At 48.3% G+C, this 23456-nt stretch overlaps 1 protein-coding gene across 1 annotated transcript; it reads right to left on the bottom strand.

Annotated features, from left to right (window-relative positions):
* On the bottom strand, positions 1-23354 carry Sesn2 (sestrin 2). The gene is made up of 10 exons (XM_004642885.2): positions 22855-23354; positions 12812-12877; positions 10417-10614; positions 9349-9531; positions 9028-9240; positions 8137-8287; positions 7550-7668; positions 6739-6929; positions 2390-2534; positions 1-1759 (listed from the first exon to the last, which is right to left on the bottom strand). The coding sequence occupies exons 1-10, from the start codon at positions 22942-22944 to the stop codon at positions 1673-1675; spliced, it is 1443 nt and encodes a 480-aa protein (XP_004642942.1). The 5' UTR covers positions 22945-23354; the 3' UTR covers positions 1-1672.
* Between the last annotated feature and the right edge of the window lie 102 nt (positions 23355-23456).

Here is a 23456-nt window from a genome sequence, read left to right as displayed (position 1 = left end):
ACAACCAGTAGCAAGATCAAAGGTTTCAACACTTTTAACACTGGATACCCCTCCCCACCCACCCTGGAGACACAGTCATTATTCAAACCCCCATGCTGGGACCCCTCCCCTCCCCCAATCTTTGTAGGGAGGGCTTATTTAGGTCTGGGGGGTCGCCAGTCGCTTCCCCATGCCTGCATGGGTATGAAATGTGGCACAGTGGCCAGGTTGCTTTCCTGCCACCTGGGGGGAGAAGCAGAGGAATGGTGCCCTTGCCTTGCCCAGGCTCCTCCAGCCTGGGAGGAGGCATCCGCTGCTGGAAGGGCGAGGGAAGCCGAGATTCACAGTTGTTGGCTGCAGAAAGGGCTCGGGGTCAGTCCTTAGCTGCTTCTGTCTCCAAGCACTCCACCTGAACCCAGGAGGGACTGACAGGTGCTAAGATAAGGGTAAGTTCTTCAAAGGCAGCCAGGAGATTGACTGAAAGAGGAGGGGAGGTCCCCAGGAGCCTTCATAACCTTGTAAGAAAAAAAAAAAATCTTCTTGCTATTGACCTGAGATCCCAGGGCACAGCATGAAATCTGGGGAAACTCAAAAAATACCCCTCAGCCTGCAAGTGCAATGCTCAGGGGGGCTCGGCAGTGTGGTCACAGCCACTGAATCGGTGGCAGGAGCCAAACCAGGACCCTGGCATTAACTTCCCTCCCTGGACTCTGGCATCATGTCAGCCATCTAAAAAGGCTCAACTTTTTTTTGGCAAGTCCTTAGCACAGCCCCTGGGGATAAGAGGGTGGGCAACAGCCACTGCAGTCACAGAACTTCCCTCCGCTCCTCATAGGCACTGACCGGATTTCAAAGGTGAGGCCCTGAGGAGGCCTGGTCTCAATCACAGAGGACCTAAGTACAGATCATTTATCTTCAAATCTTCCCTCCTCCTCAGAAGGCAAAGTGGACAACAGGGGCTCCTCCTCTAGGGATAGTCTGCTCTTTGGATGTGTCTGGCCCTCACCTACGGTCTCACACCACTGGGTGTGGGAGACAGGGTTACAGGGGTGAAGAGGTAAAGAACTGAAGTAGGATTTGGGCCACCATGGAACGGAGGGCCTGCAGGTTGCCCAACAGAAAAGGCTTTTGATGGACTGGGTGCACAGACCAGCTGTGACCCTGACTTTCACATTGATGGGTGAACGGCAGGTGGGAGGTAATGCGATATGAGAGTGAGGCGGGGAGGGAAGGCAAAGCTGCCTGGAGTGCTAAGGCCCTGGAGCTCTGTGCTGCTCTTCTCCAGAGGCCAGCCCACAACTTTCCAGTCCCAGAGGGCCATGGCACTCATGGGGCCTGGGGCCTGGGCTACTGACATGTAGGTCTGAGGGTGGGCCATTCCTCTTCCTGTGACCTCTGGCTCTGGGGGCCAGGAAAGGAAGAAGGGCACGGTCCTTGGGATCTCCTAGTCCTCTTCCAGGTCCCATGAGGCAAGCTGGAATCCCAGAGTCAGTCAGTGCAATGATTCTGTCCATTCCAGAGACGAGGAGAGCGCCGTCAGGGGCTGTACATCACACAAGCCCGCCCCCGTGGTGGGGTATGGGGGTGTGGGACAGAAGGGGTCCTGGGTCTGTCTTCAGACAGAGAAGTCCTTGCAGGGAGGAGGATGCCCCAGAGTCAGCTGCTCCGGGTGTGGGTCCTGCGTGGGAGGGAGTCAGGTCATGTAGCGGGTGATGGCGCGGAGGACGTAGAGCAAGGCGGCTTGCATGCGAGCTTCCAGGAGCAGCAGGTTCACGTGGACCTGGGACACAGACCGGGGAGTTGTGATCAAGTGACCTGCAGCCCTCCTACATTGGCCCGACCTCTGGCTCCTCAGCTAGCCCTTCCTAATCCCCACAGATAGGCCCTGACCTTTGCCGAGTATATTGGTACAATGAGGGCTGAAGAATTTCTGGCACTTTCTTCCCATCATGCCCCATCTTTCCATCCCACAGAGCTAAAACAAGGGTGAGCGCAACCTGGCACCCACATAGGATCAGGGGTTTACAAATAGCTTCTAATTTCACTCTTCCAACTGTTTTGAAATGCAGGGACTGTTTATTCTCACTGGAAAACAGAAAAGCTCAGAGAAGCAAAGTGACCTGCCCCATGTCACAGTGCTACTAGGTAGGTGTTACAATTTGGATTTTGGTCCACTAGGCTGCCACTGAAGACATCACGAGAAGCAAGGACCCACATTCCTACTTCCCAGGTGAGTAAATGGCTTCTGAAATCACACAGCAGAGCAGGAATTAAAACTCAGGACAACAGGTCTATGTGTGCCCCTGGCAGGACAGACTCTGGGTCCTGTCCTCTTCCCTCTCTCCTAGCCAAGCTTGTCTACGTCCACCCTGCTCTACATCCACCCTGCTCCTTCCTCCCAGGGTGCTACCTTCTCTGAGTGGCGGAAGTGCCTCCAGAAGAGGTTGTACATCCTCCGGGTGGTCTTCTCTGGGTAGCAGGCCACAGTCTTGATATAGACTTTGAGGTTCCGCTCCAGGAGTTGGTTCACCTCCCCATAATCATAGTCATCGTATCTGGATGAAAAGAGCCCCACAGCATTACCCACTCTGTACTCCTGGGAGCTGCTCCCCACTGGAGAAGGGATAGACAGTGGCAGGAAACATAAGAAGGAGGAAGCAACACGATGCCTCCTTCCTCTTAGCAAATAGCTGATAGCATGTATTGCAGGACACCAGAGATGCAAGAGACCAACCTATGGATGCCCAGGGAATGAGCTCACTGCCCCTTTATCAATTATGTGCCATGTGAACCAGGCTTGGTGGGGCACCCTTGTAATCCCAGTACTCTGGAGGCTGAGGCAGGAGGATCCTTGGGAGTTCAAGACCAGCCTGGGCTACAAAGTAAGCTCAAGGTTAGGAACCTAGCAAGATTCTGTCTCAAAAAGATCAAAAGGGGGGAAAAATTATGTGCTATATGGATGTGTCCTCAAATTCCTCTGTACACAGCTCTGCAGCCTGAACACTGTACTCATCAACCCACTTTGCAGATGAGGGAACTGAAATTCAGGAAGTAAAGCTACTTGCCCTAGGTCAGAAAGCAAGGAATGTGAGTTTGAAACCCAAGCTGGCTGGGGTCCAGGGCTTATCTGCTACTTTACACTAAAAGAGCTTGGTGAATATTTATTTGCCTTGGAGAAGACGATTAGGGCAAAGAGGAGCTAGTACTGTAGTCAGTGTATGCCTGGAGAAGGCGATTCATTTGTTTAAGGTCAAAAAGCAAATTGGTGACCAATCTAGAAGCCTCTTTGTTGCACTCCAATTTTCTGTTATCTGTGTTCTCTTTTGCCCTTCTTCTTTGCTCTCCCTGTAGTACTGAAGCTGGAGGCCGAATCCAGACCCTCCAGTGTGCTAAGTAGGCACTCCAGCACTGAGCTCCAACCCAAATATGTTTGCTGAGTTCCCTAAAAATGAAGCTATTTGCTTTCTCTTTATAAACATCCAACATATTTTTTCAATATAGTCTCCTGCTTTTTGGTGCCAGGGATTGAACTCAGAACCTTATGCTTGCCAGGCATGGCACTTATGTCGCTGAGCTAGCTCTCCTGTCCTTTTTCAATATATTCTCAAAATTAAATAATTATTATAATTTCAATTATAAAAAAATTAGTACAGGGGCTGGGGAGATGGCTCAGTAGAATAAGCGCTTGCCTGGCAAGCCACAAGGGTCTGAGTTCAATCCCCGATTCTGCAGAAAAAAAAAAAAAAGTACATAAGAAAAAAAATCTCAGGATATGAATGTTGTAGCATATAAGAACTTGGGGGAAAAGTCAGGCATGGTGACACATACCTATATTCTCAGCACTTAGGAGGCTGAGGCAGGAGGATCATTGCAAGTTCAAGGCCAGCCTGGATACACTACAAAGTTACCTCAAGGCCAGCCTGAACTGCATAGGGAGACCCTGTTCTCAAAAACAAAAAAAACTTAGGAAAACTATCTTTTGCTTTAAATATTTGAATTTCATCAATGTTATCAAAGTGAGCTTTTTAATTTTTTTTTTTTTTTTTTTTTCAGCATCAGGGATTAAACTCAGGACCCTGCGCTTGCCAGGCAGGTGCTTTTTCTACTGAGCTATCTCCCCAGCCCAAAATAATTATTTTTGATAAGTAATTTCATATCTAGGAATATTTACAAGAACTTATTTGTGTTGTTATTGTTCATTTTTTTGAGATAAGGTCTTTTTTTTTTTTTTTTTTTTTAACCAGGGATTGAACTCAGGACCTTGCACTTGCCAGGCAAACACTTATTCTACTAAGCCATCTCCCTGGCTCCACTGCTATATAATTTAGACTAGGCTTGAACTTACTATGTAACCTAGGACTGACCTGGAACTAAAAGCAATCTTCCTACCTTAGCCGGCTGAATGCTGGGATTACAGGTATATATCACCATGCCCAACTACAAGAATTTATGGGGGGGAATTGGGGGAAAAAAAAAGAATTTATGTATAAAGACTTGTCAATGTGTACAGTGTTTGTAAGAGTGAAAAACTGCAAACAACCTAAATATGCAACAGAAGAGCAATGATTAAGTAATTATAGCCAGGCATGGTGATGCATGCCTGTAAATGCAGGGCTTGGGAGGCTGAGGCAGGAGGACCGCCATAAGCTGAGGCAAGGCTGGGCTACATAATGAGTGCAAGGTCAACTGGAGCTGCACAGTGAGATTTCATCTCAAAAAGAAAAAAATTAGAGACTGGGTATGGTGGCCTGCACCTGTAACCTCAGCGCTTGGGAGGCTGAAAATAGGAGGATCACTCTGAGTCCGATCTGTGTAGCGAGACTCTGTAAATCCTGTACTAAATATATTTTTGAAAAAATTTTAATGATTACATCTATAAACACAATGTTGGTTAAAAAGCATTAAAAGACCTGTTACACTGCTAATAAATATAGCTCATACTATATTAAATGAAAAAAACCCAAATTACAGAATATATCAAATATAATCTGATCAAGTAAAACAAAAACCTACCCCTAGAACCAGAAAAGACACTAGGCATGATGGCACAGGCACCTGTAACCCCAGCATTTAGGGAAGCTGAGGCAGCAAGATAGCAAGTTTGAGTCCAACATGGATAACTTAGTAAGATCTGATCTCAAAATGGGAGACGGCTCAGTAGAATAAGCGCTTCCCTGGCAAGCGTAAGGGTCTGAGTTCAATCCCCGGTTCTGCCAAAAAGGGAAAAAAAAAATCAAAATATAAAATAAAAGGGGCTGGGGATGTATGTATTTCAATCTCCAGTTCCATGCTTTAAAAAAAAAGAGGGGGTGGGGCCCTGCCAGATAGCTCAGTGGACTAAAGTGCCTGCTTAGGTAGATCCAGCAGCTGGATTCAATCCCCCAGCATGGTGTGCTGGCCCTGCCCGGGGGGCACACCGAGCCAGTGAATGAGACTGGGTGTGGTGGTGCACACCTGTAATCCGAGCACTTGGGAGGCTAAAAACAGGACCATCACTGAGTCCAATCTACAATCTATGTAGTGAGACCCTAGAGACCCTATCCTAAATACATTAAAGTAATGATAATAATAATAATAATAATAATAATAATAATAATAGAAGGAAAAAAATCAGAAATGGCTCGTGCCTTAGCTCAGCAGTAAGCAAGCACAAGGCCCTGGGTTTGACCCTTAGCACAATTAAAAACAAAAACAAAAACAGAAAGACTTAGCAAACACAAGATGAAAATGTCAAGTATTGTATTATAATATACAGACAACTTCTATTAAACATTTTAGTGTATAGTCTGGAACATATTTTCCCTGCACACACACTTAGTCAAAAAACAACAGAAGAATGGTGTGGTGATGCACCCTATAATTGCAGCACTTAGGCACTTAGGAAGCTGAGGCAGGAGAAGGGCCAGGAGTTTGAGGCTAGCTTGGACTACAGAGATACCTTATCTCAAAAAGCAAGAGCATGGGGCTGGTGAGATGGCTCAGTGGTCTAAAGCACCTACTTAGAACAAGCTTAGCTAAAGCACAGTGACCACGGTTCAATCCCCGAGCACCACATGCCAGCCAGCCCCGCCCCCTGGTGGGCTGAGCTGCCCCCCCACATAAATAAAATAAAATAAAATTTCAAAAAGCAAGAGCAAAAACAAAAAGAGGAAAAAATAAAAATTCTGGTTGGTAACTTTCTTTTCTCAATCAATTTTAAACACTTTTCCATACCAGGGCCTTATACATGCTAGGCAAATATTCTACCATTGAACTACATCCCCAGTGCTTAGTGGTTAACTAAGTTTCCTACTGATGGGTACTTACGTTGACCTTACTGAGAGAAAATCTGCTATTTGAAATGGACCTATATACTTTATATACTGCCATGTGTCTTATGTATGTACATAATTACATATAAATGTGCCTATCTCTATATGAAAGTCTATAAATACAGAGACAACTGTAGTGATTTCAGTGTGAGGTTAAAGAGCTTCATTTATAAGGTGTGAACAATGAAGACTCTCACTAAAAATTTGTCTAAATCAGCAAAGTAAAGTTGTTTTTTATTTTTTTTTTTGGTGGTGCTGGGGATTGAACTCAGGATCATGTGCTTGCCAGGCAAGTGCTTATTCTACTGAGCTATCTCCCTGGCCCCAAGTTGCTTTGAAAAATAGGAGGGGCAAGAAGAAAAAGAAGTAACAATAAAAATAAAATAATAGTGCGCCAAGAGTAAGATTTGCGGTGCACACACGTCCTTGACAAGGAGACAGTGCTCACCTGATGCCGAAGACACAATGGATGTAGTTCCAGATGGCCCTGCGGAGCACCGAGGTGTCCACACCGCTGTGCATGGCGATGGTGTTGTAGGTGAGGCTGTAGGCTGCTTGGAACTTCTCGTCCAGCAGCTGCCCACCCTCAGGGTAGAGACGCTGGATCAGTGAGTAGCCGTGGTCTTCCCAGGTATAGTCCTGAGGAATGGGAAAGGTCAGGGAGTGAGGCCCGGTGTCGGAGGCTGACTAGGGAGACTCCATCCTCCGGACCTTTGGAGCATGCCCTGGCTTTCCACAGTGCTCCCTCCCTATACCACGACTTCTGTTGTTTTTGTTTTTCAATGCAGGGTCTCACTGTGTATGTAGTCCAGGCTGATACCCCCCCTCCGCCCACCCCCGTACTGGTGATTGGACTCAGGATGCCAGGCAAGCGCTTATTCTACTGAGCTATTTCCCCAGCCCCAGGCTGGTTTTCAACTCACTATATACCCCAGGCTGGCCTTGAACTCATGTTGATCCTCCTGCCTCAGCTTCCCAAGTGCTGGGATTACAGGCATTCACCACCACACATGACTCTACACAACAAATATAACACATTGACCTGGAGAAAGCGACAGGTATGCACTTCAGCGGTGACTTTCTCCCTACAATCAGGACCACAAGCTTAGGGCACAGATGGGTCCCTTCTAAATCAGTGGGATCCCCACTATCTTCATGCAGTCTTGCAAGAAGCTACCCTTATCACTCAAACTATCTGTCTGTCTCTTGCTTTTCTGTATATCTAGAGCAATAGCCTAGACCAATGGGGAGAGTCCTACCTGGGCCCGGAAGGTAGGGGGTGCCTGAGTCCCTCGCCGGGTGAAGTCCTCATATCCGAAAGTAGGGTCTTCTACAAAGCACAGCATGTCTGGGTGTGGAGAAAGCTCCAGGATGTCAGCTGAGGACCATGTCAGAGAGAGGTCATGGTGAGGGTGAGGCATGGACACACTGGACTCCACTCCTGATTAATCATCAAATGGGGGGCAGGGGAGCCCAAAGGAAGGCCAGAGAGAGCCCCTTGTTGTAGTGAGGAAGAGCAGGACTTTGGCTAGAATCAGGGCTGGGGAGAAGGTGGGTCTGATATGGGCCCAGGTGGCAAAGCCCAAGAAACAGTAATAGTGATAGTCCTTTGGAGTCATCACCCTGGGTCAGGGGCTGTGCTAAGTGTTTTGCTCATTGACCCTTCACACCAATCCTGAGGCCCTGAGGCAGGAGGTGATTATCAGTGGTCACACAGCCTGAAAGGCTAATAGGCCTCTGAACCTCTGAGGGAAGTGGAGAGATGGCTGCCTCTGAAGGATGATGTGTGGAGGTACCTGCTCCTCACAGAAATGGCTAAGGAGGGGTCAGTCCTGGGGACCTTTACCTGAGGGGGTTACCAGGAGGCTCTCCGACTTTTCCAGCTCAAAGCGGCTCTCCATTTCCTCCTGAGAGGCTCCCTCGTCCCGCAGCAGGCTGTCCTGCAGCTGCCTCATGCGTTCCATCAGAGCTTCCACGTCACGGGCGGCCTCAAAGCCCTGGAAGAGGGACACAGTGCTTCCCATGTATTCCTCCTCCTTTCCCCACAGGAAACTCCACCTCAGCCTTCCCACATACCAGGCCTTCCTGAATGATCACACAGCACCAGGGCAGCCTGGGAACCAACCACTGTGCCACACAGCTCACGTGGTCTGTGGGCTACACCAGGGCTACAGGCTACCAAAGACACATGTCTTCTCTTAGATAACTTCCCTTATGGGGAATTTTTAAATTACTTGTATTTTGTTTTTCCTGTGGTACTCGGGATTGAACTCAGAGCCTCATTCATGCTAGGCAAGCACTATCATTGAGCTTGTCCACACCCCCCCCCCAATTGTCTATATTTCTATATTAAAATAAGCAAGGTCAAAATAAGGAGTTTTAGGTAAATTTCTTTTGTTTGTTTTGAGGCAAGTTCTCCCTATATGATCAGCAGGCTGATCTCCTGCCTTGGCCTCAGGTAGGACCATATGCATATGCCACCTTGCCTGGCTTCTTTGTCATTTTAAAGTGCTAAAACCCAGAAGCCACATGCTGAAAGGCCAGTCACATAGTACTTCACTTAATCTTCACAACCCACAGTTTAGGGTCTTTATCCCCACCCAACAGATGAGGAGACCGAGCTTCAATCAAATAACATTTTTGTGGCCTCTCAGTTGCAGAAGATAGTGACTTCAACCCAAGAGCCAGAGGCCACACCAGCTTTCTCCCCCTAAGACTCAGGGCCAAGGTGACTTACCCCAGAGTTGTTCAGTGGATCCCTGCTGGGGGGGCTACTTTGCTCACTGGGGGGTGATGGTGCCTGGGGGGCAGGGCTGCCCTCTGGATCCCCCTCTGGAAGGATGCCACAGCCAAACACAAAGGAGGCCAGTGAGTGGCAGTGGGTGAGCAGCACCAGGGCCTGGATGAGTTCAGCCAGGGACCAGCTGTGCTCGCCTGTCTTCAGCAAGGCCTGGAGAGTAGAGAAGGCCAGACCTGTTCAGTGTCTGTCCCAAGACTGCTAGCCACCACCCAGCCCAGCCCTGGGGTTTCCTAAGGGACCCACCACTATTTACTGCACCTGGATATGTTCCTTGGTGATGAGCCATGGCCGATGTGCCAGCAACTTGTTGATCTCACTGAGTTTCCGCAGCTTCTCAGGGGCCCGATGCAGGCCCAGCAGCCACTCGGGGTCACCACCAGTCTGCAGAAACTCGGCCATGTGGGAACCCACCAGGTAAGAACACTGGTGGCGGGCAGCAGCCTGTGGGCGGGGTTGTCAAGAGTCTGGGTCATTCTCCCTTTTATGCCTCACTCAAGGAGGGACCCCCTTGGAGGGAGGAATATTATTGGGCTTATAGCCAACAGGCAGAAAAGTGAGGCATCTTTAACTCAGGCTCTGCCACCAGCTTTGCAAGTTGCCTGACTCCTTTGGCCAGCATTTCCTAATGCCGAAAGCATGCATCAACGACACCTCTCTTCGAGACTAAAGTTCTATGGACAGTCAGATAATGCTAGATTTCTTTTTTCTTTTTTTTTTTTTTTTGGCAGAACCAGGGATTGAACTCAGGCCCTTGTGCTTGCCAGGCAAGCGCTTATTCTACTGAGCTATCTCCCTGGCCCCTAGATTTTTTCTTTTTTTCCTGAGTCAGGGTCTTGCTATGCAGTTCAGGCTGGCCTTAAACTTTCTGTGTAGCCCAGGCAGGCCTCCTTGGACTAGAGGTGATTCTCCTGCCTCAGCTTCCCAATGTCTAGGATTAGAGGTATGCGCTACCACACCCAAGGTAGGCCCTTCTGCTTCATCTATGGAATCAATTCAGGAAGCCTCTAGAAAAGAGATCCAAGGACAGGGCAGAGGAGATAGCTTGGCACTAAACACCTGCCTGGCAAGCACAAAGACCTGGGTTCAATCCCAGGTACCACACACATGTGGTGCAGGCCCCTTGCCACTGAAACCAGGTATGGTGGTGCACGCCTGTAATCCCAGCGCTGGGGAGGCTGAAACAGGAGGATCACTGTGAGTCTGAACCGTGTAGCGAGACCTTGTACCAAATAAATAAATAAGGTGGGGGGAAGATATACAAGGACCAAATCCCCACATGGCCACCCTCACAACACCCTCACAAGGGTCTGCTGCAGACAGGCTCACCATGATGGCAATGTAGTGGCGCCATGAGCTGGCCAGGGGCCCGTCTGTGTGCAGCAGCAGGTAGTGCAGGCGCCAAAAGCTGCTCAGGTAGTCGGGGTGCAGGCCCATCACCACCGCCAGGTTGTCTACCCGTCCTGAGGACATCAGCGCTTCCAGCCCCAAGTGCTGCTCCAGGCTTTCAGCCCCTTCCCGAAGGACCTGCCAAGTGGAGAGAAGAGTGTGGGCTCCTCCTGCCCACTCCCACCATCACAGACCCACATCCTTGGTAGTGGTATAACTGAAAACCACCATCAGGTCCAAACAGGCAGAATGGAGAGGAAAAGACAGTCCACTAAGTGATCAAACAAAATCTTATTAGGTGTCTTATATAATACCTACCAAGCATTGTTCAAGTAATATCCATTATCAACTCATTTAATCCTTAACAAAATTGGGGCAGTGGCAGAGCTGTTACCCAGCATGCACCAGCCCCTACGTTTGAGCTCCAAAACAAAAAGAAAACTGTGCTCACAACAACTATGAGATTGGAGCTCTATCTTTTCTTTTTTATTTACTTAAAATTTATTTCCTTTTTATTTTTTGGCAGTGATGGAACTCAGGGCCTCACACATTCTGGGGTTTGCTCTACATTATTAAATCTTCCAAATAGTCCTGTGAAGAGGTCACTATTCGTTTCCCCATGGACAGATGAGAAACCAGGCAGGTATTGTTCCTTGTTTAGGCCACAGATAAGGTAAATGACAGAACCAGGATTCAAATCCAGATAAACTCCTAGTCCTTTTTCTTTCCTTTATTATAAAAGAAGAGTTATTTAAAAGGGAGAAGATACTGTAAGAACAATATATGACCCTAAAATTCTGGGCTACTGATATAAATAATCAGTGGGTGGTTATTTATCTTACATCTGCAAAGCACTAGGCAAACAGGGAACCCAGAAATTTGTTCACAGGTCATTATTCATTTTGGTGTGCACATTTACAAGAGAAAGAGATAGTAAATAAAACATCTATCCCTATTCAAAGGCCAAAGGAAACAAGCAGTCAATTTAAAATTTTTCCATGGATGTGTTCTGAAAGTCGCCTTGCCACCCATGTACACTACAATGTAAGATCAAGGATGGTGAAGAGATTTGCCTGTCTTGCTCTTGGTCCCTGATTCCTAGAACAATGCCCTTCACAGACTGAATGCACGGAAGCCAGAGGGTAGCCGGCAAGCGTGCTTGCCTAGAATGCGTGAGGCTCTGGGCGTAATCCCCAGCACTGCAAACAAACAAATGAGCTAACTGTAAATGCAAAATATCTGTAATCTATTACGTGAAAAAACAAAACATAAGCTATAGACTATGACTTTGTTTTTATACTGACAACAAATATCTGTAAGAAAAAAAAAAAAAAAAAAAAAAAGGCCAGTAAACCATGGCAAATGGTTAACAGTAAAGATCTATGTAGGGGGTAAATTCAATCCCTGGTACCACACACACAAAAAAAATCAAACCAAAACAAAACAAAAAAACCCTTGTTTATATAGGGAGTAAGACTATCAAGAGATCAGAGCTTCCTGAAAACGAGAAATTGAAAAATAATGAACCTATATTACTTTTAAAGCAGAAAACTTTTCTGTAACATACGGGCGAGAAGGGTGAGAAGACAAGAGACTATTTTGTCTTATTAAAGAAAGGGACTGGTCCAGGAATCACAAGTTTGGTTACTAAAATTTGGGCACAGTGGTGTATATTTATAATCCTAGCACTCAAGAGGATAAGGCAGGAGGACTGCCACAATTCAAGGCTAGTCTGAATTATGTAATGAAACAATGTCTCAAAAAACCAAAGGACAAACTAGGTATGGTGAAACACACCTGTAATGCCATCATTTGGGAGGCTGAGGCAGGAGGGTCACTGTGAGTTCGAGGCCACCCTGGGCTGCATAAGTGAGTTCAAGGTCAGTGTGCACTGCAAGTGAGACCCTTCTCAAAAAACAAACCAACTAAAAAATCCAGGGGACAGAGATGTAGGTCAGTAGCATAGTGCCGGCCTGGCAAGTGTAAAGCCCTGAGTTCAATTTCTGGTACCAAAAAAGAAAAAAGACCTTAACATGCATGCACACACGTACACAGGCATGTCTGGCTGTCATTTCATCTCTCTAAGCCTTTTTCTTCCCAGGGAAATAGGGATGAAACCACCTGTCTCACAGAGCTGTTTTGTGAATTAAATGGATCAGGAATTGGAAAGTAGTTACAAAGCTACAGGGTAAGCAACAGGGGATATTTCCATCAATATCCCCCCCCTCCCCGCCCCCCCCTTTACCTCCCAGGAACCAAAGATATCTTAACCCCTTCCAGGCAGGCGCTTCTGCCACTGAGCTATTTCCCCAGCCCTAACCCCTTCCAGACTTACCTCTTCTACTGGGATAAAAGCACTGGGCCCTCGGGGGCCTCGCCGAGCAGGGCTTTCTCTCTGCTCCTAGAAGGAAACAGGCTGGTTAGCTGAAGATAAAGAGGACTAATCTCTCTCCAGCCTCCTCCTCCAACCTTGAGGGCTCTGGTGAGCTTATGAGCCTGTGACTTTTCATATCTCTAGTCATCAAAGAAATGAAAAAAAAATTTTTTTTTGGTGCTGGGAATTGAACTCAGGAACTTGCGCTCTCCAGGCAGGTGCTGTGCCAATAAGCTATATTCCCAGCTCAGAAAAATATAAATTAAAACAACGTTGAAATTTCATCTTTGAAAGAATCACACACACACACACACACACACACACACACACACACACACAGCTCATAATAGCTAAATGTGGGAAGCAACAGGTAAATGGGTAAAGAAAATGCAGTACTTATACATAATGGAGTATTACTCTGCTGTAAAGAATAAATCCGAGTCATTTGTAGGAAAACAGATCCACCCTGAGACCATGATGTTAAACAAACAAATCATAAAAAGCTTAAAGATTTATTACAGGGTGCCAGGTATGGTGGCAAACATCGGTAATCCCAGAGCTCCAGAGGCTGAGGTAGGAGGATCACTTGAGTTCAAGAGTAGCCTAGGCCACACAATGAGTCCAAGGGCAGCATGAACTACATAACAAGTCTGTGTTTCGACCTCCTCTCAAAAATTAACAAATTAAGGGCCGGGGAGATGGCTCAGTAGAGTAAGCGCTTCCCTGGCAAGTGCAAGGGTCTGAGTTCAATCCTTAGTTCCGCAAAAAAAAAAAAAAAAATTAACAAATTAAATAAATTAAAAGACTTGGTTTCAAAAAAAAAAAAAGGTCACAAACGTAGTTCCATGCTAAGCTGCCGGGTTCAATCCTCAGTACCAATACATAAACAAATAGAGCTGCTGATGCAACCTGTGTGGAGGAGCCGGGCAGGACATTTCTACCCCTTTGGTGGGTGATGAAGACACAAGGGCTGATCTCGGCTGAAGTGTTCAGGAACTGGGCAGGATCCTGGGAGTCCCAGTATTTCTGGTTAGGAAAGACCCAGAGAAAGGGAAATACAGACAGCCACCACGTTGCATCTCTCAGAGGCCACTATCTTAGTGGCCCACAGCACCGATACCGAAGCCCCTGTGGCTGTATCCCAAAGCCAATAAGCAGGTACAATAGACGCCCAAAAGGAGCCTCCTTTCCTCTCCCATTCCGGTTTCTCTGACTGTCCCTGTCTGCAGCCTCCTAGTCATCTCCCTGTCTCCTCCTCTCCTCCTTCATCTTCACAGCAGCCACGTTAATGTTCTGATGTGTAAATCCACTTAACTGGCATCAAACTGATCCAAGACCTCCAAAAACAGTGAATGGTGCAGGCCCGTCCTCACCCACTGGCCATTCCTTTTGCAGAGAGAACTCTTAACAGTTGTAGGAATGGTTTTCTGATACTCATCAGTGCCCCGCCCAGCCTCATGTGGTCATAGGTGGGGAGTTTCCGAGGGGCTGGATTAGCAGGTGTTCTGCTAGGATTAAGAATGTATGCTGGGGGACTGGTGAGATAGTTCAGCAGTCTAAGGTGTCTGCTTAGGCAAGCGCACAGGGACTGAGGTTAGATCCCCAGCACCACATACCGGGCCAGCCCTGCCCCTAGGGTGGGCTGAGCCGGCCAAAAAAAAAAAGATGTGATGCTGGGATTAAGAGTGTTCTACCCGCAGTGTGGGTGGTACCACCCAAAAGGTGAGTAGCCACGAGGGAATAGAGAGAAACAGTGTTATGGTTTGTGTCTAGGTGTCCCCTCCAAAGCCTCATGTAGTCTTGGGGCAGCTTCTGGAGTTTGTGATTGATTGCTTTGGGTGTGGATGCTGCACCTGCCCTGGGGCAGGGAATTTGCATTACAATGTAAGGAGGGGAGAGAAGCTAGCAGCTTGAGCTGCTGCTATTCCTGCCTTTGCTCTTACTCTTTGCTGTTACCATGAAAAGTTGCTTTCTGCTCTGTGCTGTGCTGCCTTGGACCCAGCTGAACATGGACTGAAACCTCCAGTAACTGTGAGCTAAATAAACCTTTCCTTCCTTCATTTTGAGTATCGGGTATTTGTCCCAGCAACGAGAGAAGAATAACTGAGACAGACACAAAAAAAGCTGCTTGGCTACTTGGCTGCTTCGCTGCCTTCTGCTTGCTGCTGTGTTGTCTCCTGCCTGCTTGCCATGGACTGGTTCCCCTCTGTGACGCCCTCTGCTGTGCCATCCTGCCCTGGAGCCAGCTGACTACAGACTGAAACCTCTACAAACTAAGCTGAAATAAACCTTTCCTCCCTTAACTTGTGGGTGTCAGGTCCTTCGACTCAGCAATGGGAAAAGTAACTAAGACATCAATGATTTTGCTTCTGAAAATAATGTCTTCTAATCCTGTTTTAAACTGCTCTACGCCCAGATCACATTTTGTGGAGAGAAGGGCCAGGCCATTTATTATGCTCTGTGAGTGAAAACCGAGTGTGGAGAGAACCAGAGCAGGGTGTCCAAGGCTGATGAGAGTGTCTGTTTCAAGATAAATATATTTGCATTTCTTCAGAAGCTACCAAGGGCTGGGGAGATAGCTTAGTAGGATAATCCCTTGCCTGGCAAGCACAAGGGCCTGAGTTCTATCCCTGGTTCTGCCAAAAAAAAAGAAGTTACCAGAGTCCTAGTCCTAGTTATTTTCCTTATTACTGAGACAAAATTCCTAACACCCAAAGTTAAAAGAGGAAAGGTTTCTTTCAACTCACAGTTTGTAGAGGTTTCAATCCACATTCAGCTGGCTTCAGGGCAGGGTAGCATGACAGAGGGGCATCACAGAGGACAAACAGACCACGGGAGACTGAAGACAGCCGAAGCAGCAAGCAAGCTACAAGCCTCTCTCTGTCCCTTATATCTGACCCACGCTACCTGCCCTTAGGATGGGTGGTACTCACGCCCTTAAGCTTAACGTTGACTCAACCACAGTGTCACATACTCCAGATCCAAAGACCTCTGAAAAGACCCACCTCTGACCCCATGTGGCTTTTGTGGGGGGCTAGATATAAGCCGTAGCAATCATGTACACACTAAACCTGTTTTAGCTGGGTGTGATGGTGCATGCATTTAACCCCAGGATGCAGAAGGCTGAGGCAGAAAGACCAAGGAGTTCAAGGCCCACCTGAAGTACAGAGTGAGACCCTGTCTCAAACCAAATAAGCAAAAATTACTAAACCTGCTTATCCTAATCCTAGAGATGGAATTCAAGAAGGATACTTTATTTATTCATTTAATTTGAAAGAGGGGCTCTTCTATACTGGCCTTGGAGCTACCTTACCCAAATCACAGCCATGCCGTCACTGGAAAGGGACAGTCTCCCAACCCTCCCTTTCCATTAAGATCTAGACCTAAGCCAGGCATGATGGTATGTCTCTATAACTCCAGCCTTAAAAGAGCCTGATGCAGGAAGATCACCAATATCCTGGGCCCTATAGAAAGACCCTGTCTCAACAAACAAATACTGGGGCTGGGGAGATAGCTCAGTGGAATATAGTGCTTGTCTGGCAAGCACAAGGTCCTGAGTTCAATCCCTGGTACTATCAAAAAAAAGTGTCCTTGAATGCCATACATTCCCTCAAGAGCTAACAATCAATCTATGAAGTTCTTTTGGGCTGGCCTGATAGCTCAGTGGACTAAAGCGCCTGCTTAATCAGAGCGCAGAGGCCAGGTTCGATCCCCGGCGTGCCGTGCTGGCCTCATACCCAGGGCGCGCAAAGATGGCAATTGAGACTGGGCATGGTGGCGTGCACCTGTAATCCCAGCACTTGGGAGGCTGTAAACAGGAAGATCACTATGAGTCTGATCTGTGTAGTGAGATCCTGTATTAAATACAAAACAAAACAAAACAAAAAAACACACTTAGTATTGCAAGGACTAAAAACTAACTGGACTTTCTTTTTTGGGCGGCCAAAAGCCTCCAGAGGCAGATGTGTGGGGGTCTCAACATTCATAAAAGAAAGAACCATGAAGTGCAGGTGAACCAATGCAGCCACATACTTGATGTGTGGCTCTGGGAAAGTAATCTAGACTCTCTAGGCCTTAATCCTGAACAAAGTGGGCTGAGCTGACTGTTCAGGCCCCTTTCAGCCCACACTGGGAGCTATCTGGCAGGGCTGGGCCGAGGCCAGCATAGTAACCACACAATTATAGAAACACTCCCTTCACAGCTGCTGCCCTCCCTCACCCAAGAGAAAAAACCCTACAGCTCAGTCTGGGAGATAAGAACTGCTGATTCCACAAACTGCACCCCTCTCAAGGGGGTGGAAATCAGAGGGCAGAGAGAAAACCATACCAGACGGGCAGAATTAGGGTAGGAGGCCACAAGCGTCATGGGCTCACCAGAGATGCCAAAGAAATGGGAACAGTCTTGGGAGCCACCTCACTTCAAATTCTGACCCAGGAGCTGTCAAAAGGTAGCAGCTGATACCCAGAGGTCTGTGTGTGTTGCATTTGGATTCATTAACATCTTCCAATAGCAGCAACAACAATAATAGAGTTGTGGTCGGGGAAGAGGGGAGTTTGTTTTGTTTTGCTTTGCTTTTTTGAGATAGGGTCTTGCTACTATGTAGCCCTGGCTAGCCTTGAACTGGATGTGAATCTCCTGCCTCAGCCTCACAGAATGTTAGACTCACAGGTGTGCACCACCAGCCCAGTAAAATAAGGGGTTTTGACAAAAACTGCTAGGGCTCAAATGATAGCTCTACTACCTGCTATCATATTAGCTATGAGTATCAGTTTCCTCACCAAATAATAGGAGTAGTAACTAATTTCCCTGGGGTTTCCTGAGGATTTAATGAGATAATGCTACAAGGCTAACCTCTGTACCTCCACCACCCAAAACACTTAATGAAAGTCAGCTGGCATTAACTTCCTTGTTATTTCAAACAAAAGTGTCTCAGCTCAAGCAGCAGTACATTAGAATCCCTTTTAGAAAGGTTTTAAAAATACAGATGTCTGACCCCCAGCTATTCTAACGAGTTGGCCGGGGGTGGGGCCCCAGTAAAAGGCAGTGGCTGAGAGCTGAGGACCATTGTTTGCACTATTTATTGATCACTTTCAAGTATAAGGCAGCGGGCTAAGTGCTTTCCAGGTGGACTCAGAATTTGTTCACTTAGAGAACAGTCTGATGATTCTGTTGCAGGCAGCAAGAACACAACAGCGAAAAGACAAAAGTCTCAGCCTTCACGTAATTCTGGATTCATGGAGAAAGACAAATGATGATTAGGATTTCAACTCAAAAAAGTGAATGAAACAGAGCGATGAAATGTAATGATAATAGGGTGGCAAAGTATGCACTATTTTAGTGAAAGCAGACAGGAAAAGCCACTGGGGAGGTGACCTTTGAAGACTGAGGGGACCAGCACTCCAGCCACAGGGAATAGACAACGTGAAACCCTGAAAGCAAGACCAAGAGGAAGAATCTATGGCTTCAGTACCCCGAATAAGCACTCTGACCTTGACACCACAGGGAGTCTGGGGAAGACAGGCAGATCTGGATCCCATTACCCAGCCCTCCCCTATTCGCGGAGGGCAGGGAATCAACAACAATACAGTAACAGCAAGGATTACCACTGGCTAAGCACTGACTTCACAGGAACCATCTAGACTTTAATACAGAGACAACTACCACTTCCCCCCTTTTACAGACAGGAATAAAACTCAGCAAGACTAACTTACTTCTAGTCACTCAGCCTGGAAGAAGGTAGCGGGAGAGTTAGAATAGATTCCTCCAAGTTCAGGAACTAGATCTCTACTCTGTAAACCTCTTAGGGTCTCAACAGTTCATGGGCTTGGACCAAAGTAAATAGCTCAGTGACTTAAGTGTCTGCTTGGCAAGCACAAGGTACTGAGTGGGATCCCCATTATTTAAAAAAAAAGTTCGTGGGCTTGTGCACCTGGGGTTCACCATGCATGAGATGCTTTTTGTCCTACCCCCAGGCCCAGGAGTTCACTGCCTTTAAATCACAGCATTTGTCACTGCTTCTCACCTCGAAGACAGAACCAGCCTCTATTCCTCCAGGGTCCAGCACAGTCAAATTCATCAGAACTTTCTGTGATGCTGGAATGTTTTACACCCACACTGTCTAATACATACTGCGGCACCTCGTTACAGGGGCTGAGCATTTGAAATGTGACTAGTGCAACAGAAAGAAAAAAAAAAAAAAAACAAACAAAACATTTTCCTGTACTTTGAATTTACTTTTTTGGAGTTAGAGTCTTGGACTTCCCCTATGTTGCCCAGACTGGCCTTGAATTCGGCATCAACCTGCCTCAGCCTTTACCTCCTGCTGGAAGTAGCTGTGTTTCCCACCCACGCCATGTCAGGCTATCCAAATCTAAAATGCCAGTGAGCCCAGGTTCAGCACATCTGTTAAGGTGTGCTTCGTGATGCTACCTGGATTACACAGATGAAACAAGGGAGAAGGAGAACCAGAGCGGCTGGGTTACCTGCCCAAGTAACCTAGTTTACATGAAGCAGAAGGAAACCTAATGAGAGCTGTACTTCATAACTCCAACAGCGACAGTCACGGAGGACAGCAGGAACAATGAAGTCAGACTGCTCTCTGGGAGGTCACTCATCAGGAGGTCTCTAAACTACTGGTAAAAACAGCATAATTGCCTCAGAGCTCAGGGCCTGGCTCCCAATTCAAGAGCCCCAGGAGATGTTAACTTTCGGATAGGGTACTTGCATGAAGGTTCCTAATCTTCATCAGTTTGGAGATAAAGGGGCCACTAATTTGCAAACAAAGAAAGATTAAGGGTTCAAAAAGTGAAGTACCAGCCAACCAGTGGCAACCTGCAATTTAAACCCAGGAATGCCTGGTACCCTGAGGGCCTTTACACTCCACCAGAAGAGCTTCCGGGAAGAGGCTACAGGCCTGGAGATTGGAATTCAGCTTAGTTTGGCTTCCCAGGCTTCTGTCCACCATCTGGTTGGCCTCTTGGAGTAGCTCCATCTTTGTTCTTGATATCTGGGCATGGAAACTCTGGGTCTCAGCTACAGATCTTTGTTCTATCACTAGGTCGACTAGGAAGGGGTACATACTTCTATACCACTCCTAGGAGCTAAACTCAGGTATCTGTCTGGGTTTGCACCCAAGAGAAAAATGGTACAAGTACAGCCCTGACATCCACCCAGCTTTGGGTATCATCTCACTGAATCCCAAAGGAAACCGGTATTGTTTATCCCTTCTTTAGAGACAGGTACAATTTCAATCTGATCTGAAAGCCAGAACACTTTACAAGGAGCAGCTTGGCCAGCCAGGGTGGGGTCACTGTGAGCACTGCCAGGGTGCAGAGGGCAGCACTGGGGCTGGGACCCACAACGTGTCTACTGTGGCGAGGGAGACCGACAAGCAACACCTAATTTACGTGAACCAAGTAACTGTTTCACAAAACTTCCACCACGGGTGAAGAGCACTGGAAGAAGATGTACAAAGAAACTTATCCTAGGGTCAGCCACATAGCTCAGCTGATTGAAGTGCCTGTTTAGGCAGAGCGCATAGTGGCTGGGGTTCGATCCCCAGTGTGCCATGATGGTGCTGGTGCCAGTGCCAGAGCTGGCCCCGCCCCCAGGGCACACTAAAACAGCAGACTACGACTAGACTTGGTGGTGCGTGACTGTAATCCCAGCTCTTGGGAGACTGAAAACAGGAGAATCACTATGAGTCCAATCTATGTAGTGAGACCCTGTAGACCCTGTACTAAAATACAAAAAAAAAAGCGGGCCAGGAAGATGGCTCAGTGGAATAAGTGCTTCCCTGGCAAGCGCAAGGGCCCGAGTTCAATCCCAGGTTCCGCCAAAAAATAAATAAGAAAGAAAGAAACTTATCTTGTGCGTGGGAAGCTTCTAGAGCCCAATACAGCTTCGAAAATATGCAAGCAGTATTAGATGGGGGAGGCAGTCTGGAGATAGTGTGGAATGATGGGTAATCGAGGAAAACTGCACATCAGGTCCTTCCCTTGGACCTCGAGCCCCAGGCTCTGTAAGATTGGCACACTGCTATCTTCCAAAGATTACACTTCCCAAGGTCTTCTCTTCTACAGAAAAACTTGGGAGAAATACCTCACTCATACCACCATTCCACTGAAAAATGACTTCCTTGAAGTCCCTGGAAGCCTGCCCACACTACCTATGTATGGCACCTTTCTCCTTAGACTGCTTTCCAGGTCTTGTCCCATTGAAGGGGAAAGGTCAAATCCTAGAAAGGGAGATAACTATTGTGACAGTAGCTAAAATTTTGGTTCCAGTTACCATGTTGTATGTAGCACTAGGTGCCAGGCAGTGTGCTTCAGCCTGTGCTAGTATTCTCAGCTAATTCTCCCAACAGTCCCATAAATATATTTTTTGAAACCCTATAGGAGGGGCTGTGGGAATAGCTCAGCGGCCTATGCTGGTGCACACTTATAATCCCAGAGCTAGGAAGGTGAAACTGGAGGTTAACTGCAAGTACAAGCTGTGTAGTGAGACCCTGCACCAAATACATTAAAAAAAAAAAGAAAGAAAGAAAGAAGTCCTATGGGAAAACTCCGCAGTAAGTAGAGGGATAGGACACCGACCCAGCATGTGCTACTCCAGTGAGACCAGGCATCTCAATAATAATGAGATTTTTATTTTATCTTTTTCATAAACAGACTAAATGACTCAGCTGAGAAGAGGCAGAAGTGAGCATTCCTCCATGTGGGGCTCCTAAGGGATGGTGGGAAATGGCAAAGAAAGAGGAGGGCTAGGGATGCAATGTGGTGGTAGAGCACTTGCCCAGCATACAAGAGAAGCTGGATTCAATTCTCAGTACTGGAAAACAACAATCAAAAGCATCTCCAGAATCCGCTCTGCTCAGAGTAGATCTTCCCTGGGTCACACACTCTAACACGAGCATGCCACTGACTCAGCCTTAAAACACACCCACCTCCACAACACCTCAGGCTAGGAAACTAAAGAAACAAGCAAAATTCCCTCTTGTGCCAAGCACTGTCCAAAATCCTAGGCTTAAAGAATGAGTTTTGGAGTTAGGGAAGGAAGGCTCTGTCTCAGCCCCTCTAAGCCTGTTTGTTCATCCAGTAAAATGCTGATATTGCCTGCATTTGCTGGTTTAGCCCAGAGGAGGCAGAGACCATACAAACCCCAGCGCCTGGCATCTAGCAGGTGCTCAATAAGTAAGATGCTCACTGCCACTGCTATTACGAGGATGCGGGACAGTTGTTGAATTAGGTCCGCCTTTATTTCTTGCTTCCCGGCAAAGCCCCTTTAAGGCTGGGGGGGGGAGGGGAGCAGGAAGGGGGAAGTCCCCGCGAAAAAAACTTCCAAGACCCTAGACCACTCAATAAGGAGCAGCCTAATAGGAACGAGTCTTCGGGAGCCACTGCTAGAGCAGTCCCCTTTCCTCCAGCTTTGGCTGCCGCTGCCGCTGCCGCGTATCAGGCGGCCCGCCAAACCCCAAGAGCACCTTCCAAATCGGGGGTAGGGGCGAGGCGGGCGGGGATGACCTTTGCGGGCCAGTCCCAGGTGCTCCTTGCCCCACGCTGAGGGGCCGGAACCGGTCCGGATCCTAGAAAAGCTTCCTGGGCCCGCCGGCCTCCGCGGAGAGGACGGGAAACTGCGCAGGGGGCGGGGAGGAGGAGTGGTCGGGCCGCTCAGGCTGGGATTTGCCTGGACTTGAAGACGCTTTCTCCACAAGAACCCAAAGCCTGGAGAGCCCCCAAAAGGTTTCCCACTCTTTCGTCCGGAGTCAGGGAGAGCCAGGGAGGGCTCTGGCGGCCGGGGTGGGGGTGGGGGCGAGAGGAAGGGGGAGGGGCCGAAGGGAGGCGAGAAGAGAAGAGGCCGGAGGCTGCAGTTGATGCAACCGTGGTTCGGGCTTACGCGCTCCCCTCCCCTCCCGGCGCCCGGGGGGCGCGCGGACTCAGCTCCGGGCAGCCCGAAGTCTCGAACGCGGCTCCGGGAAGTGTGGCGTCGCTCGGCCGCCGCTTACCTCTCCGGCCCCCGGATCTCCGACGTCGCCCCGGGCGAACGGCAGGTAGCCCTTGAGCTCGGAGCGGCACTCCGGGTCCGCAACGATCATGGTGTGCGCCGGACCCAGCCTCGGCGGGCAGATGACCGGTGTACCAGAGGGGGTCTTGGACTGTCGCTCGCAGCAAACCGGTTCTGGGGGCCGCCGGAGAGCTTCTGGAACTCCGGGGTGTCTCTAGGGGTTCCAGGACGCTCGCGATCCGGAGGACTACAGCTGCTGGCTGGACTCTTTCCCCCAGTCTGGTTCCTAGAATAGTGGGTGCCTTCGGGGGCCTGAGATTGGCCGCGATGCTGGGGCTTTTCACGGCCCCGAATGCCTCGGAAGTCCGCAGTGGACAGCGCTGCTTGTGGACCCAGCGCTTCTCAGCATCTCCGCCGCGGAACTGCCAGCGCTCACCGGGCTCTGACACCAGCAGTGCCTCTTAGCCCGCTGCGGTCCCCGGGGGAGGGCGGGGACACAAAAGCCCAGAGGCACAGCCAATCAGACGCCTGTTTCTCGGGGAGGCTGGGGCTACACCACCCTCTGGAGCCAACTGATCAGCCAATCGGCTTCGGGGAGCGCCG

The sequence above is a fragment of the Octodon degus genome, unplaced genomic scaffold (genome assembly GCF_000260255.1).
Source record: "Octodon degus isolate 3935 unplaced genomic scaffold, OctDeg1.0 scaffold00163, whole genome shotgun sequence".
Lineage (NCBI taxonomy): Eukaryota > Metazoa > Chordata > Mammalia > Rodentia > Octodontidae > Octodon > Octodon degus.
Note: the sequence above shows the minus strand (reverse complement) of the source record. Positions and strands in the feature narration are given on the sequence as shown.

Bases quoted from the DNA above. Each gene is read 5' to 3' on its own strand.
- Sesn2 (XM_004642885.2), bottom strand. From the start codon at position 22,944: ATGATCGTTGCGGACCCGGAGTGCCGCTCCGAGCTCAAGGGCTACCTG. The intron at 12,878-22,854 runs GTAAGCGGCGGC...GTTTCCTTCTAG, and splicing joins GAGATCCGGGGGCCGGAGAG to GAGCAGAGAGAAAGCCCTGC. The intron at 6,930-7,549 runs GTAGGACTCTCC...CCCATTCCTCAG, and splicing joins CCCCTACCTTCCGGGCCCAG to GACTATACCTGGGAAGACCA.